This window comes from Henckelia pumila, chromosome 3 (genome assembly GCF_033568475.1).
Source record: "Henckelia pumila isolate YLH828 chromosome 3, ASM3356847v2, whole genome shotgun sequence".
NCBI lineage: Eukaryota > Viridiplantae > Streptophyta > Magnoliopsida > Lamiales > Gesneriaceae > Henckelia > Henckelia pumila.
In genome coordinates, this window is record NC_133122.1 from 35,875,925 (window position 1) to 35,890,964 (window position 15,040).

The following is a 15,040-nucleotide window of genomic DNA, read 5'->3' on the forward strand; positions in this document are numbered from 1 at the left end:
GGTGGGCAATGGTCGGTTCGGTTCGGTTTTAACAAAATTCGGTTCGGTGTTTCGGTTTACGGTTTCTCAAATTTCTAATCCTAAACCAAACCATTTTATTTCGGTTTGGTTCGGTTTTTTTATTACGGTTTTGGTTATTATGGTCGGTTATTACGGTTTGTGTAAAAAATTGAGCTAAAACTTAAAAATAAAGTTGTATGTCAAAACTTTAAACAAATAAAAAAACCAGAGATCAAACCAAATTTTTGATTATCTTATAACATCAAAATCAAGTAATAAAAACTAGGCATAGCATATCTATGATTCTTGTAACCAATTTGAAATTATCTTAAAAACATCAAAACAAAATAATCAAAAATATATAACAATGACTCTTGTAAGCAATTTGGATATTTTGAATTGCTGACAATGAATAATTCCAGCATCTGATCCATATCACTCCTGCAACAAAAATCGTCACTTGTAAGGAAATAAAAATATCAAGTATCAACTCAAAAAAAAAATGTATCCACATAAATTAATTAAACTTAGCATACCTGATTACATGTCACAATTATATATCAATAATGCATGAATCTGTTCCATTATTGAGAAAATCTGGGAAAACAATTAAAAATTGGCATCATCAACCGATAGGCGATAAGGAATAAAATAATTATAACATAAAAAGATATGAGGTACACACCAGATTCAAGTCGCTCAAGATGATCCAACTCCTCCTCTGTTTTAACTGGTGAAGATTCATTTCGAAGCCAATCTTGAACACAAACAAGAGCTTGCACCAACCTAGGAGTCAATGAACTTCTAAATGAATCAAGAACACGTCCTCCGGTACTAAACGCACTTTCCGAAGCCACAGTAGAAATTGGAATCGCTAACACATGACGAGCCATATCAGCAAGAGAAGGAAATCTAGGTGAGTTCATTTTCCACCAAAGTAAAATATCAAATTGCTCATTTGCAACCTCAATTTCTTCACCAAGATACCTATCCAACTCTGATTTAGCATCCATACATCCACTTTCTGCTTTATGTTTTAAATATTCTTGTTGTATTAGTGTTCCTTTGTGAATGCTCCCAAAATTTATTCTTGATGATAAGTCCATTGTGCTACAATGTGAATCAGACAAGACTCCAAAAGTTTTTGAAGTTACCTTTCGATATTCATCAAATAAACTAGTCATATATGTCTTAACTTCATCTCTCATTTTCTCTCCCTTTTCTTGCCCATACATCCTCAAAAGAACAAAAGCGACATAATCAAATTTGAATCGAGGATCAAGAACACATGAAACAAAAATCATCTTATTCATCTTTTGTGGAACACCCCAGTACTTGTCAAATTTAGCTTTCATTTTCCTTGCCATCAAACTCAAATTAATATCATCACCCTCTGTCAACAATTTCAAAACACAATAAAGCTCACCAATTTCGTGGAAGTGAACATTTGATGTTACATATAATGAACCCGATACCCTCAATGTAAGGTTATAAAATGTTTCAAGAAACTTCTCCATCCGTCTTACATTAGCCCAATCATCACTTGTAAGGGCACCTGCAATCTTTCCATCTTCACAAACATAAAGAAGAAGATATTCTAACAAACCGGGATCAAGATTGCCATAACTTACAAAAGCGTTTTCAAATTCTTGAGCTGCTTTTAACATCAAATAAGTGGAATTCCACCTAGTGGCAACATCTAAACACAAGGACCTTTTACTTGTTATTTTTTCAATTTCACAGCAATCTTTAAATCTTTTGATCCTTGCTGGAGATTGTCTGATATATCTCACAGCTTGTCTAACACGTCTAACAGAATCACCAATTTCTTTTAAACCATCTTGAACAATAAGATTGATCACATGGGCCATACACCTAACATGAAGGTGATGACCATCCATCAAATTTGTTCCCCATTTACTGAATTGTTTTGACAATTCTTTCACTGTAACATCATTTGAACTAGCGTTATCAACTGTTACAGTAAAAACTTTATCCAAACCCCAATCAAGTAAACACTTGGTTATTGCAATTGCCATATCATCACCCTTGTGGCTACTTACTGGGCAAAAATTCAGTATCCTCTTATGCAACTTCCAATCTTTATCGATAAAATGACCAGTGAGACACAAATAATTAATTCTTTGAATTGAAGTCCATGTATCTGTTGTCAAACAGATTCTTTGATTGTTCTCTTTGAAAAATGTCTTAAGCTTTTGCTTTTCTTCAGAAAAAAGTTCAAAACAATCCCTTGTCACTGTTTTACGAGATGAAATTCGAAACTGAGGTTGTGCCACACTTAAAAAGTACCTAAATCCCTCTTTTTCAACAGAACTAAAAGGTTGCTCGTCTAAAATTATCATTTTAGCTAAAGCTTTCCTACATAGTTCCTGATCAAATTTCCAAATGCTCATTGAACCTTCACCCTTCTGATCTTTTGGAGCTTGATGAAAACCTATTTTAGCTTGGCTAGTTTCAACATTATTGGGATTTTTTTTACATTTTTGCAAATGACCACTCAACGTTGAAGTTCCATTAAAGCTTGTATTAGCAGCATAATTAGAACTACAATATTTGCACCTTGCTCTAGGAGCCCCATCAGAATCATCATACTTCTCAAAATGTTCCCAGACAGGAGATCTAGTTCTTACCGCTTTTCGTTTTTTTCCAACTTCACTGGTAATCGTAGATACCGAAGAAGGTGCGTTAGCATTTGAACCATTACTTTCATCAAGTTTACTTTCTTCAGCCATCTATTAAGATAATATAAAAGGTTTATGAGAAACAACATCAAGAAAAAAGCAGAGAACCAATACTTTTAGAAAATAAAATATTATTTGACCTTGAAGTTGGACCTACAATGAAGGCAAACAAAAGTGATGGACGCTGGAGATTAGAAACTTTTGAATTTGAGTAGAATAGATAAAATGCGAGCCGCTGAAGAGTGGAGAGTGAAAGAAGAGGGGTCACCAGGTTAGGGATTGAAGGTGAAGTCTGAAAAGTAAAGACTGGAGGCGGCCATAAATCTCTAAACCTAAATAAAATTACGTATATTAATTATTTTTAATATTTTTAATATTTTAAATGGTCGGTTTGGTTTTTTCGGTTTTTAAAAAACCAGAACCGAAAACCGGACCGAAAAACCAAAATTATAAAAATCAAAACCAGAACCGACCAAAAAACCGTTTAAACCGAACCAAAAAACCCGTAATTTGTGGTCCGGTCGGTTTTTTCGGTTTAAACCGTTTAATGCCCACCCCTAGGTCGTGGACGAGGTCGAGGACGTGGGCGTGGACGTGGACGTAGAAATGACTGTGGTCGTGGACGCGGTCGTGGATATGAAAATAATCGAGATAGTTATTTCAGTAACTCATCTCAAAAGAGCGTCACGCACCACCCACTAAAAAGGCAGCATGAAAACATGAGTGAAAATGAAAATCACTCAAAAAGAACCGAGAGTGTTTGTTATAGATGTGGCACTCCGGAACATTGGTCACGAACTTGTCGAGCCCCCGAGCACCTTTGTAAGCTCTATAAAGAATCGATAAAGGGAAAAGGAAAAGAGACCAATTTTGTTGAAAATAGTGACCATTTAATTGGTTCAACTAGTTTCAGTGCTGCAGATTTTTTGAATGATTTCGAAGACATTGATTAAAAGATTGGTGAGACTAGATTGTAACAAATTTGTATTTTTCATGCATTTTTGTATTATAAAGCATGTTATATTTTACATTTGTATTGTACTTAATTTTTCTTACATTTTTGTGAAGTTTGATATGAAAAATGCTATGAGCAAACATGGAAATAATATCATGAAAATTTGCATATCGGATAGTGGTACAACGCACACTATTCTGCGAGATGAAACATATTTCTTGGAACTAAAACCAACAAAAACAATGGTGAATACAATATCAGGTCCTGTAGACTTGATTGAAGGTTTTGGTAAAGCGAAATTTTTGTTACCTAATGGTACAAAATTTTTGATAAATGATGCTTTATATTCACCACGATCGAAAAGAAATTTGTTGAGTTTTAATAACATATATTCTCATGGATATGATACTGAGACAATGACTGATGGAAATCAGAAATATATGTTTCTTACCACATATAAGTCAGGAAAGAAATTTGTAGTTAAGAAACTACCAATGCTCCCTACTGGATTGCATTATACACATATAAGTCCAATTGAATCAAATATGGTGATGGATAATTCATCAATATTAACAAATTGGCATGATCGATTGGGACATTTTGGTTCAACAATGATGCGAAGAATTATTGAAAATACACATGGTCATCCACTGAAAGACCAGAAGATCTTTCAGAATAATAAGTTTCAATGTAAAGCATGTTCACTTGGAAAACTTATTATAAGACCATCACCAGCTAAAATCCAAACTGAATCACCCATATTTCTTGAACGTATTCAGGGTGATATATGTGGGCCAATTCATCCATCATGTGGACCATTTCGATACTTTATGGTATTGATCGATGCCTCGAGCAGATGGTCATATGTATGCTTATTGTCAACTCGGAATGTGGCATTTGCAAGATTGATGACTCAAATAATAAAATTGCGAAATCAATTTCTCGATTATACAATTAAGAAAATAATATTTGATAATGCTGGAGAATTTACATCCCAGACTTTCAATGATTATTGTATGTCAATGGAAATCACTATTGAACATCCTGTAGCTCATGTTCATATGCAAAATGGATTAGCTGAATCATTGATTAAACGTCTACAACTGATTGCTAGACCAATGATTATGAAAACAAAACTCCCTATTTCTATATGGGGACATGCAATTTTACATGCTGCGACATTAATTCGCATCAGACCAAGTGCATATCATAAATTCTCCCCATTAAAACTTGCATTTGGTAAAGAACCAAATATCTCTCATCTAATAATTTTTGAATGTATGGTGTATGTGCCTATTGCACCACCTCAACGATAAAAAATGGGTCCTCAAAGAAAAATCGGTATTTATATCGGTTATGATAGTCCATCAATCATTCGATATTTTGAGCCTCAAACAGGCGATGTGTTTACAGCACGCTTCGCTGATTGTCATTTTAATGAAGAAATATTCCCAGTGTTAGGGGGAAAAAAGAAACATATCGAAAAAGAAATCACATGGTATGTACCATCATTGTTACATTTGGATCCAAAGACCAAACAATGTGAAAAAGATGTACAGCAAATTGTACATTTGCAAAGAATAGCAAATCAAATGCCAGATGCATTTGCAGACACAAAAGGGGTGACAAAATCATATATACATGCTGTAAATGCCCCAGCTCGAATTGAAATTCCAAAGAAACAGATTGAAGACACTCATGATGTCATTAAACGCCTGAAGCGTGGAAGGCCAGTCGGTTCCAAGGATAAAAATCCTCGGAAAAGAAAAGGCATAGAGAAGCACGATGATCATAAAATAGAAAATGGTGTTCCAGAAAAAATACCTGATGATGAAAATGTTCTGTCAGAACCACAAACTGACGAGAATCGTGAAATCTCTATCAATTATATTAATACTGGAAAAATATGGAACCAAAAAGTCATAGAAGATATTGATGAGATATTTTCTTATAATGTGGCTTGTGACATCATAAATAAAAATGAGGATCATGAACCAAAATCTTTTGGTGAATGTAAAACTCGTCATGATTGGGCCAAATGGAAAGATGCCATCCAGGTTGAATTGGATTCGCTGAATAAACGTAATGTTTTTGGACCTATAGTCCTCACACCTGAATGTGTAAAACCTGTTGGATACAAATGGGTTTTTATTCAAAAGCAAAATGAGAAAAATGAAATAGTCAGATATAAAGCTAGACTTGTTGCACACGGTTTTTCTCAAAGGCCTGGAATTAATTATGAAGACACGTATTCTCCTGTTATGGATGCAATTACGTTTTGATATTTGATTAGTTTGGCAGTGTCTGAAAATTTGGAAATGTGTCTTATGGATGTTGTTATAGCTTACTTATACGGATCACTTGATAGTGATATATACATGAAAATTCCTGAAGGATTTAAGATGCCTGAAGCACAAAGTTCAAAACCCAGAGAATTTTATTTTGTAAAATTGCAAAGATCATTATATGGGTTGAAACAATCAGGCCGAATGTGGTATAATCGGCTAAGTGATCACTTGATGAAAAAGGGATATGTAAATGATCCAATATGCCCTTGTGTTTTCATCAAGAAAACAACATCCGGATGTGTAATTATTGCTGTATATGTTGATGATTTAAACATCATTGGAACGAATAAAGAAATTCAAGAAGTTATGATGTACTTGAAAGAAGAATTTGAAATGAAGGATCTTGAAAAAACCAAGTACTGTCTGGGTTTGCAAATCGAACAAAAAGAATGTGGAATTTTTGTTCACCAGACAAATTATACAGAAAAGATCCTTAAACGTTTTAATATGGATAAATCAAATCCATTAAGTACTCCAATGGTTGTAAGATCATTAAACATAGAAAAGGATCAATTCCGTCCATGTGAGGATGATGAAGTTATTCTTGGTCCAGAAGTACCATATCTAAGTGCCATTAGTGCCCTTATGTATCTTGCAAATTGCACTAGACCTGATATATCTTTTGCTGTAAATTTATTGGCAAGATTCAGTTCATATCCAACAAAGAGGCACTGAAACGAAATTAAACAAATATTCCGTTATCTACGAAGAACGACAGATTTGGGACTTTTGTACTCAAAAGACACCAATCAAAGTATCATTGGTTATGCTGATACTGGATATTTATCTGATCCACATAAGACACGTTCCCAAACCGGATATGTATTTACTTGTGGAGGCACCACAATTTCTTGGCGTTCACAGAAACAAACACTCGTAACAACTTCATCAAATCACGCCGAGATTATTGCATTACATGAAGCAAGTCGTGAATGTGTGGTTAAAATCAATGACACAACATATCCAAACTTCTTGTGGATTATCAGTAGACAAGAAGCCTGTGACTTTGTATGAAGACAATGCTGCATGTATTTCTCAAATAAAAGAAGGATACATCAAAAGTGACAGAACCAAACATATCCCCCCAAAGTTCTTTGCCTACACTCAAGAGTTTGAGAAGAATAAAGATATTGATATCTGTTACATTCAATCAAGTGAGAACTCATCAGATCTCTTCACAAAGGCACTTCCTACGACGATATTCAGAAAGCATATATACAACATTGGGATGCGCAATCTACGGAATATGTGAAGAATCACTCATATTAACATGAGGGGGAGTTTACGTGGCTGCACTCTTTTTTCCTTGCTATGGTTTTTATCCCACTGGATTTTTCCTAGTAAGGTTTTTAACGAGATAGCATAAAACACGTAATAAAGACAATCATCATATGATGATCATCATCACAAAGAGGAGTGTTGAAAATATATTATATTATATTAGAATTATTGAAAATTGAGTTGTATTATTTTGAAAATTAGTGTGTGATGATATAGATGATGATGATTTAATTTTTGGACTAATCTCCCATTGAGATCTATAAATAGGTCTCTCCATTTGTGTAGAAAAACACAATTTGAGAGAATAAATTTAAAGTGTGGAGTTTGAAAATATTTTGAGTTTTTGAGTTTTATAAATTTTACTTTTCACAACAATTCTTAATTTGTTTCCTTGTTGACTATTTAGCTCAATTATTTCTTTATTAATGCATACGTCAATATATATATAATCATATCTTGTGGTGGATTTAATTTTCTACTTTACACATTGATCAGTGTTATTTTTCATCAGTAATGTTGAGAGAGCTTCTTAAAAGCACTTATCAGCTTTTTCGTTAACAACATTTTGAAATTTTGTAAAATTTTATTAACAAAAAGCTGAGACGTGCTTTCTAAAAACTCTCTCAAACACTACTTTCATGTGAATAGTGAAGTTTTAGCTTTTGGATCTCAACACATGATATGAGTTTTTATTAAAATACGAGGAACTCCCGTAATCTAACGACATGAACATGAACTTAATTAGATGGACTCGATCGAATGATAGTTTTTCTTTAGTAAAAATTTAAGACTAATTAAATGACCAAAATCCAATACAGACTAATTACGGGATGATTTTTTCGAGTTTCCTCAAGACTAATTAAATGTATATTATTTTATATGAAATGTACACATACTTCAAACTTAACAAGCTCCGCCGGCTAAGGGCGGCATTGCCAGTTCAAAGAAGATAAATTGGCATAGGTCATCAGTGAAAATGATGCATAAAAACAATCAAAATCTCTAAGAAAACTTGTCTGAATTCAGACTCAGAACTCCTGTAAACCAAACTAGCTATGGGATCATCCCTCAGTTGCTGCAATTCCGAAAAAGTTGAGGAAGGGTATGTGCAAAAACAAATTAATTATAATTTTGTTTTATGTATCTAGTTTTGTAACATATATATAATATGATCAAAGAATATAAACATTTTTTTTTTTTTTGGGGATTTTTTAGTTTGACATTTGGTGGAGGAAATAGCAAAACATGGAGAATTTTCACGTACAAGGAGCTGCATTCTGCTACAAATGGTTTCTGTGAAGATTACAAGCTCGGAGAAGGAGGCTTTGGAAGTGTGTATTGGGGCAAAACATCGGATGGACTCCAAGTAACTAAACTTCCATTTTTTCTTTTTGTTATGAAAAAATGATCAATATTAGGATTGTTTTGGATGTCATGTGTGTATAAATCCAGATAGCGGTCAAGAAATTGAAGTCCATGAATTCGAAAGCCGAAATGGAGTTCGCGGTGGAGGTCGAGGTACTTGGTAGGGTGAGACACAAGAATCTGCTAGGCCTAAGGGGCTACTGTGCCGGGAATGATCAGCGTCTCATCGTGTACGACTACATGCCGAATCTCAGCTTGCTCTCTCATTTGCATGGCCAGTTTGCTGGAGAAGTTCAGCTTGATTGGAAAAAGAGAATGAAAATTGCACTTGGATCTGCTGAAGGCTTGTTGTAAGATATTCATTGTGCTATCATTTTAATAATTAATCGCTCTTTTGAGCATTTGCTATGTGTATAACATGAACTTGCAAGAAAATGTTTGCAAGTTAATTAACTCCCTCATGATATGTAGGTACTTGCACCACGAGGTGACCCCGCATATCATTCACAGAGACATCAAGGCCAGCAATGTACTATTGGATTCAGATTTTGAGCCACTGGTGGCAGATTTTGGGTTCGCCAAGCTCATCCCAGAAGGCGTTAGCCACATGACTACGCGGGTCAAAGGGACGTTAGGATACCTCGCGCCTGAGTACGCGATGTGGGGAAAGGTTTCCGAGAGTTGTGATGTCTACAGCTTTGGAATTCTGCTGCTAGAGATTGTCACCGGAAGAAAGCCTATTGAGAAGCTCCCCGGAGGCGTTAAACGGACCATCACGGAATGGTCGGAGCCATTCATAACTAGAGGGAGGTTTAGAGATCTCGTAGATCCTAGGCTGCGGGGGAATTTCGACGAAAATCAGTTGATAAGGATGATAAATGTCGCTGCATTGTGTGTTCAAACTGAGGCAGAGAAAAGGCCTAAAATGAAGGAAGTGGTAAGCCTTCTTAAAGGGCAGGAGCCAAATCCCAAGGGGTTGAATGCGAAGATCAAAAGTTTTCGGTACGGTGAAGATCTGATGGATCTTGATCAAGCTAGTGACAATGAACATAATGGCTACGAAGACGAGAGCGGCGTATACGGCGTCTTCGGCGCCTTGGAGACACAGAAGATGAAGGATACTTATAACAGAGGTTATGGTAAAAAGATACAAGGCATGCAGCAAACTTGAGTTGTTATTATCTTGATTCACTCATAAGAAGTATTTTCAACCCATCAATCATTTTTCTGACAGATTTTATCCACCAACATTGTCAAATTGTATTTCATCGAAGTGCTTTAAGATCTATAACCAAACATCGTTTGGAACTCAGTACCATGTATGTATTCGTCGGTCGACTTTTGGAAGTATTAATTTATTTAATTTATAAAAAGAAAATATTGTTGTGTTATATTTCAATGATATTCGAAGAAAATGTACATACAACATAATAAATTTTGGAGAATTTATTCTCGTAGCTTCAAATTGGTAACAACGGAACTAAAATACCTCTCCAGCCAACATTTGTCCCCATCAAAGCGCAACTTAAAGCTTAGTTGGTTGAAACACGACATGCTGCAACATAAATAAACCAGCAAAAGGTCAGATTCCTGTTTTAAAAAGGAAAGAAAGAAATCCATTTACAAAGATTTATTTATTATGCCATGCTCTTAATGTTAAAATACCACTAATCTCCAGAAATTAAGATAATGGCCATGGAAAATGGGCAACCATAATTTGTAACATCATCTCATATTTTAGCTGATGATTATGAAATCTCAGCCCTAGTATTAAAATATCCAAGGACGCAAAAGCAGCAGGCGCATTGGTAAACAAAAAAATTCCAAATGTACGTTTAGTTTTTAGATGGAACAAGTAGCGTCCACTGAATCGAATTCTTCAATACACAACATGATAACCTAGCACAAAGTAACAGTCCCAATAGAGAACCACAAAAAACTAGCTAATAGAAATATTGCCTGGGACAACATATGTACCAAGGAACTATTGCTTTAAAACCATTTGCTATATCCAATACTAAGGTGCACAAAAAACTCCGAATATCCAAAAATCCTCTGTATCCGTTCCAAAAAAATTTGATCAATCAGATATCTGCTAACGGCGAATTAAATTTTCCAAATGTCCTATAAAGACCTGAAAATTTTGATACTATGTCAAACAGAAGAAGAAATGACTTGAGCGGAAGATCGGAGTTAGCTAATAGAGGTGTATAAAACTAGTTGTGACAAATGCTTGTAATATTCAATCCAAAAAGGATAACAAAGAAAATATTCGATTACACAGATATTCTCTTTTAGATGATAAAGTACCGTTCGCAAAATGTAATATCAGACTATGCCAGATCGAATAATTAGAATGGCAGAAGGACCAGATATCTGAGTTCTGACCCATGTGCACCTCTTATCACTAGCCACGAAGCCTACACTAATTGCCACGCTATTTTTTATCTGACTAGAACCAAATAAACTTAAAGAACTATCATAATAAAATTAAAATAGTTCGTAGATCGTATCTCCAATCCGATTACCTTGATTTGTGTCCTATTATACGTATAGGTGATGTGAACTAATCCATCACTTGATTGGATTACAGCAGGATAAGAGAACTCCATTCCTTGGGTCTCCTCTAAGGTAGCCACGTCTGTCCACGAGTCCCCATCATCTAGAGATATTGCAACTTTGAGTACAGCTCGGGAATTTGTGTTGTACGCAAGGACAAGACGCCCATCTGTAAGCTTCACACCATCGATTCCTGTTCACGGATAAGGCTACATATGATCAACGAAAACCGTTGAGCAAATAATTTCAACAGTGTCATTACACATTTTAGCTACATGGTTTACAGAAGATTTCTAGTAAGGTTGAAACCTGAATTTGGATTTGGCAGTTCTGTTGGCCTCACGTAATCCCAGTTATGGCCACCATCATAAGATTCTGACATGCAGATTTTATTTATCCCGTCAAAGGATCTCAAGAGAACACGAATATTTCCATTTGCAGTCTGGTAAGGAACGGGTTGAATGACACTAAGAGACTCGTTTTTAATGTATATTGGCCCATATTTTCTCCATGACAAACCCAAATCTGAAGTTATCTGTTTAACAAGATTACAGAAGTCAATACCAATGATTCATTGAAGTTTTTTTTACCTGAGAATAATTGAGATTGAATAGTTATTAAACCTCCATCCATGCACCCCAAGAATTCCAGCTCTCAACGGATGATCCACACAGCAAATCTCCATTCTCTAGCAAAATAGGCTGCATATCAAGATTCATCACAAGTCACAGAAGGAAGCATATTAATATCAAGGAATCAACTGCCTTCTAACAGCCACAAGCATCATGAACATGACCATACCTTATTTTTAATTGGTCCCAATATACCAGGAGGAAGCTGCTGTCTTTCTGACCAAGTGATGCCACCATCAAATGACCTCTTCATGCATCCGCTCCATCTAATTAGCAAACCATATTAAAGAAAAAAGAATCGTACGTGTAATTTGATGCACATTTACAAAGTCCTATGGATTGTGACACCTGATTATCAACATTTATTTAATCCATGAAATGCGGAGAATGTTGTTACTAACGGAATCATTTTCTATTGGAAATTAGTGAGGAAATCTGAAATGAGAGTAACAAGGTCTAGGCTTGAGGAATTACTTTTGAACCTCTTGACCGATTTTATAGAATAGTAGCAACTCGTTGGAAGGGTGTTTAAATAGCACGGGATTCCACATAGGAACATTAGGTTGTTCATCAGCAATGAGAGGAGAGCTCCAATAACCATCCTGCAAACAAATTTAGCATTATAACTATAGTTCCAAAGGGTATCAACCACAAAAGGAGGGATAGGAATAAGGTTCCCGTAACTTAATTGGAATCGAAATAAACAATTGATCCCTGAGAAGTTTCTCAGTGGAATTGGGGGAAAGACAAGCGATTACATACAATCTTGCAAATGTGAACATTTAAATTATCTCCTCGGTATCGATCAGTGGAACTGGTTTCAAGAAAAAAGTTCCAATGTACAAGTTATAAGGTAAGTCATGCACCTTGTAAGTCTGTATCCAAATCTTAACATCAGGTGCTCCCTCTGCTGTGCCGCCAAAATAAGCTACCAAAAAATGATCTGTATCAACCTAACAGAATAAAAAGTAAAAACTTAAATACTCAATCAACTCATAATATTCATTTGATGACTGTGTATCCGGTAAGAAATTTGGTTGTTAAGAAACACCTCTACAATTGTAGAAGCATGGCAGCTATTGAAAGGGACTGAATTTGCAGGAAAAGTCAATTCCTCGACCAACGGTGTCCAAGACCAGCTATCGTTCTTCATGTTTGGAGATATTGTGGTATTTACTAGTACACTTTGTGCATCACAGGATAAATTAATAGAAGCCAAGATAATCTACGAATGAAATAATAAATCATTAATAACAGAACGAATAAAACAGCTATTTTGCAGCATATGTTAATTATTTTTCCAATTTCACATTTTCAAGACTAAGAATATATAGTCAAAATGAATTAATAGTCTCAATCATACTTAAGATTTTAGAACACGTATCTTTCATCTTTGATGCATATAAGTTAACACTTTTAATGTGTAAATTAAAAGGTAAGAAATCACCGTTTTTTGTAATGCAAAAAAAAAAAAAAGGTAAGAAATCAGACGGTAAAACTTATTGCTCCACAAGGTTGACTTATGCATGAGCTCTACATAATATATGGGTATCTCACTTGATTCAATCAGGACATGCAATTTCAAAAACTTCTCTCTGGAAAAAATAACCAAGTACCATTATTAATTTCAGAAAAAGGGCTTGTGCAATTGGTTTACTTTGTTGACCCATTGCCCCATTCATAAGCTGTGCATAAGAACAGATAAAAAATGGTAAAAATATGTTTCATTGCTTTACTCTTCATAAAATTATCAGACATGAAATACACGATATAAATCTTGTTAACTACCACCTTCAGTCTACTCGCAGGTGCATTCCATTCTTATCAAAATTAACACCATCATCACAAACTCTATCTAAGGAATGACAAGTGTGAGCAACGAGTAACATGCTTTTCTAATTTTGCGAAGCAAGAGATACAAAGCTGCTTACTTTCGTTCATTCTCATATCCTATCTCATTTCCATTCTATTGTTTGGTTAGCTTCGCTCGCAACTATATAAAACAAGTCAATCAACAATGTTTCAATAGCTCTCTTACTAAATTAACCACATCTACAAAATCAAAGACAGCTCTACACTAAAAAGTGTGCGATTGTCCTTCAAAACCAGCACCCCCTGACTCATACAGAAAATCGATTTATGGCTTCTGAAATTCAAGAAATTAAGCTTGACACTGATTACAAACCAAGAGAGAGAAGTATCTCACAGAGAGAACCAAGAAAACACAAACAAGCAATATTTAACAAATCCCAGAAACTAATATCCCCACTAGCACAACCAAATATCACCACAATCCGGACACAACCACTTTCCCAGCCAAGCTAAGATACATGTGCATCCATTCAAAAGCCAGTAAAATAATGGGAAGGTGAGCTGCCACTTTGACTCTCCAATTGCTAAAAGACATATTCAAATGTCAGCAAAATTAAATAATGAGAGGGTAACCTTCAACTTCAACTGTCGAATTTGACAATGTAGTAGATCAAGTACAATACCGTTGGAATATATGCGACGCATCAGATTGCATCCATACAAATACGGAGTTGGACTCTTCTCGGATATCTGCCACCGCGAGTCAAACATAAGCTTTCGGGTTAGTTTAATTTTGAATCAATTATATTAAATTTTATATATTATTATTTTATATACAAATTGACATCTTTGAAAATTTGTTAACCAAGTATAATTCCCAAATTTTCCATATTTCAACCGCGGCGTAGGAAGAGGAAGTGAACAGAGGTGTTGCAGCAGTTGTGTGGAGCGGCGACGGCGAGAGGTGGCCGAATGTGGCGGCGGCCGCTGAGCGGTTGATCAGTGGCGCACGAGTTAATTGGCTGGTGCTGGCGTGTGGGTCCCAAACAAATGAAACGAGATTATTGAATAATTATAAATGAAGATAGTTTGATCGGGTCATAGTTGAGATGAGAAATATGGTATAAAATGTAAAACGTTCTAATATTTTTTCATAAAATTGAAGTATGAACAATTTCATAAGAGTTTTTATGCTAAAAAAGATGTAATAAGGAAATATATGTTACAGAGGAAAATTTTGCAAATTTTTGAATGTGTTTTATCCGTGATGATATCATTTTATTCAGTGAAGAGCGGACTTGTAGTGGTGGAACAGAAAAAAAAAAAAAAAAAAAAACGTAGCAGCTCAAATGGTTGAAGGACTCGCATACCGAACCCGAAATATCG

At 35.2% G+C, this 15,040-nt stretch overlaps 3 protein-coding genes across 14 annotated transcripts; 1 reads left to right on the plus strand and 2 right to left on the minus strand.

The window, feature by feature from the left end:
- Positions 1-584: 584 nt before the first annotated feature.
- LOC140888460 (zinc finger BED domain-containing protein RICESLEEPER 2-like) lies at positions 585-2,753 on the minus strand. The gene has a single exon (XM_073296145.1). It carries the CDS (start codon positions 2,751-2,753, stop codon positions 585-587), a length of 2,169 nt encoding a protein of 722 aa, XP_073152246.1.
- Positions 2,754-8,341: 5,588 nt separating this feature from the next.
- On the plus strand, positions 8,342-9,884 carry LOC140893234 (PTI1-like tyrosine-protein kinase At3g15890). Its single transcript, XM_073302298.1, has 4 exons — positions 8,342-8,388; positions 8,502-8,652; positions 8,739-9,001; positions 9,123-9,884. Exons 1-4 carry the CDS (start codon positions 8,342-8,344, stop codon positions 9,820-9,822), a joined length of 1,161 nt encoding a protein of 386 aa, XP_073158399.1. The 3' UTR covers positions 9,823-9,884.
- A 114-nt stretch (positions 9,885-9,998) lies between these two features.
- Positions 9,999-14,729, minus strand: LOC140890573 (uncharacterized). 12 transcript variants are annotated; one of them, XM_073298454.1, is made up of 11 exons: positions 14,553-14,729; positions 14,338-14,404; positions 13,459-13,527; positions 12,894-13,067; positions 12,709-12,795; positions 12,317-12,444; positions 12,012-12,108; positions 11,834-11,911; positions 11,520-11,745; positions 11,180-11,403; positions 9,999-10,206 (listed from the first exon to the last, which is right to left on the minus strand). In XM_073298454.1, the coding sequence occupies exons 3-11, from the start codon at positions 13,522-13,524 to the stop codon at positions 10,177-10,179; spliced, it is 1,110 nt and encodes a 369-aa protein (XP_073154555.1). In that variant the 5' UTR covers positions 13,525-13,527; positions 14,338-14,404; positions 14,553-14,729; the 3' UTR covers positions 9,999-10,176. The 12 variants fall into 12 exon arrangements, with proteins under 12 accessions (XP_073154555.1, XP_073154553.1, XP_073154550.1 ...); XM_073298452.1 differs by having other exon boundaries at positions 14,520-14,729; XM_073298449.1 differs by having other exon boundaries at positions 14,288-14,404; positions 14,520-14,729.
- Positions 14,730-15,040: the final 311 nt, after the last annotated feature.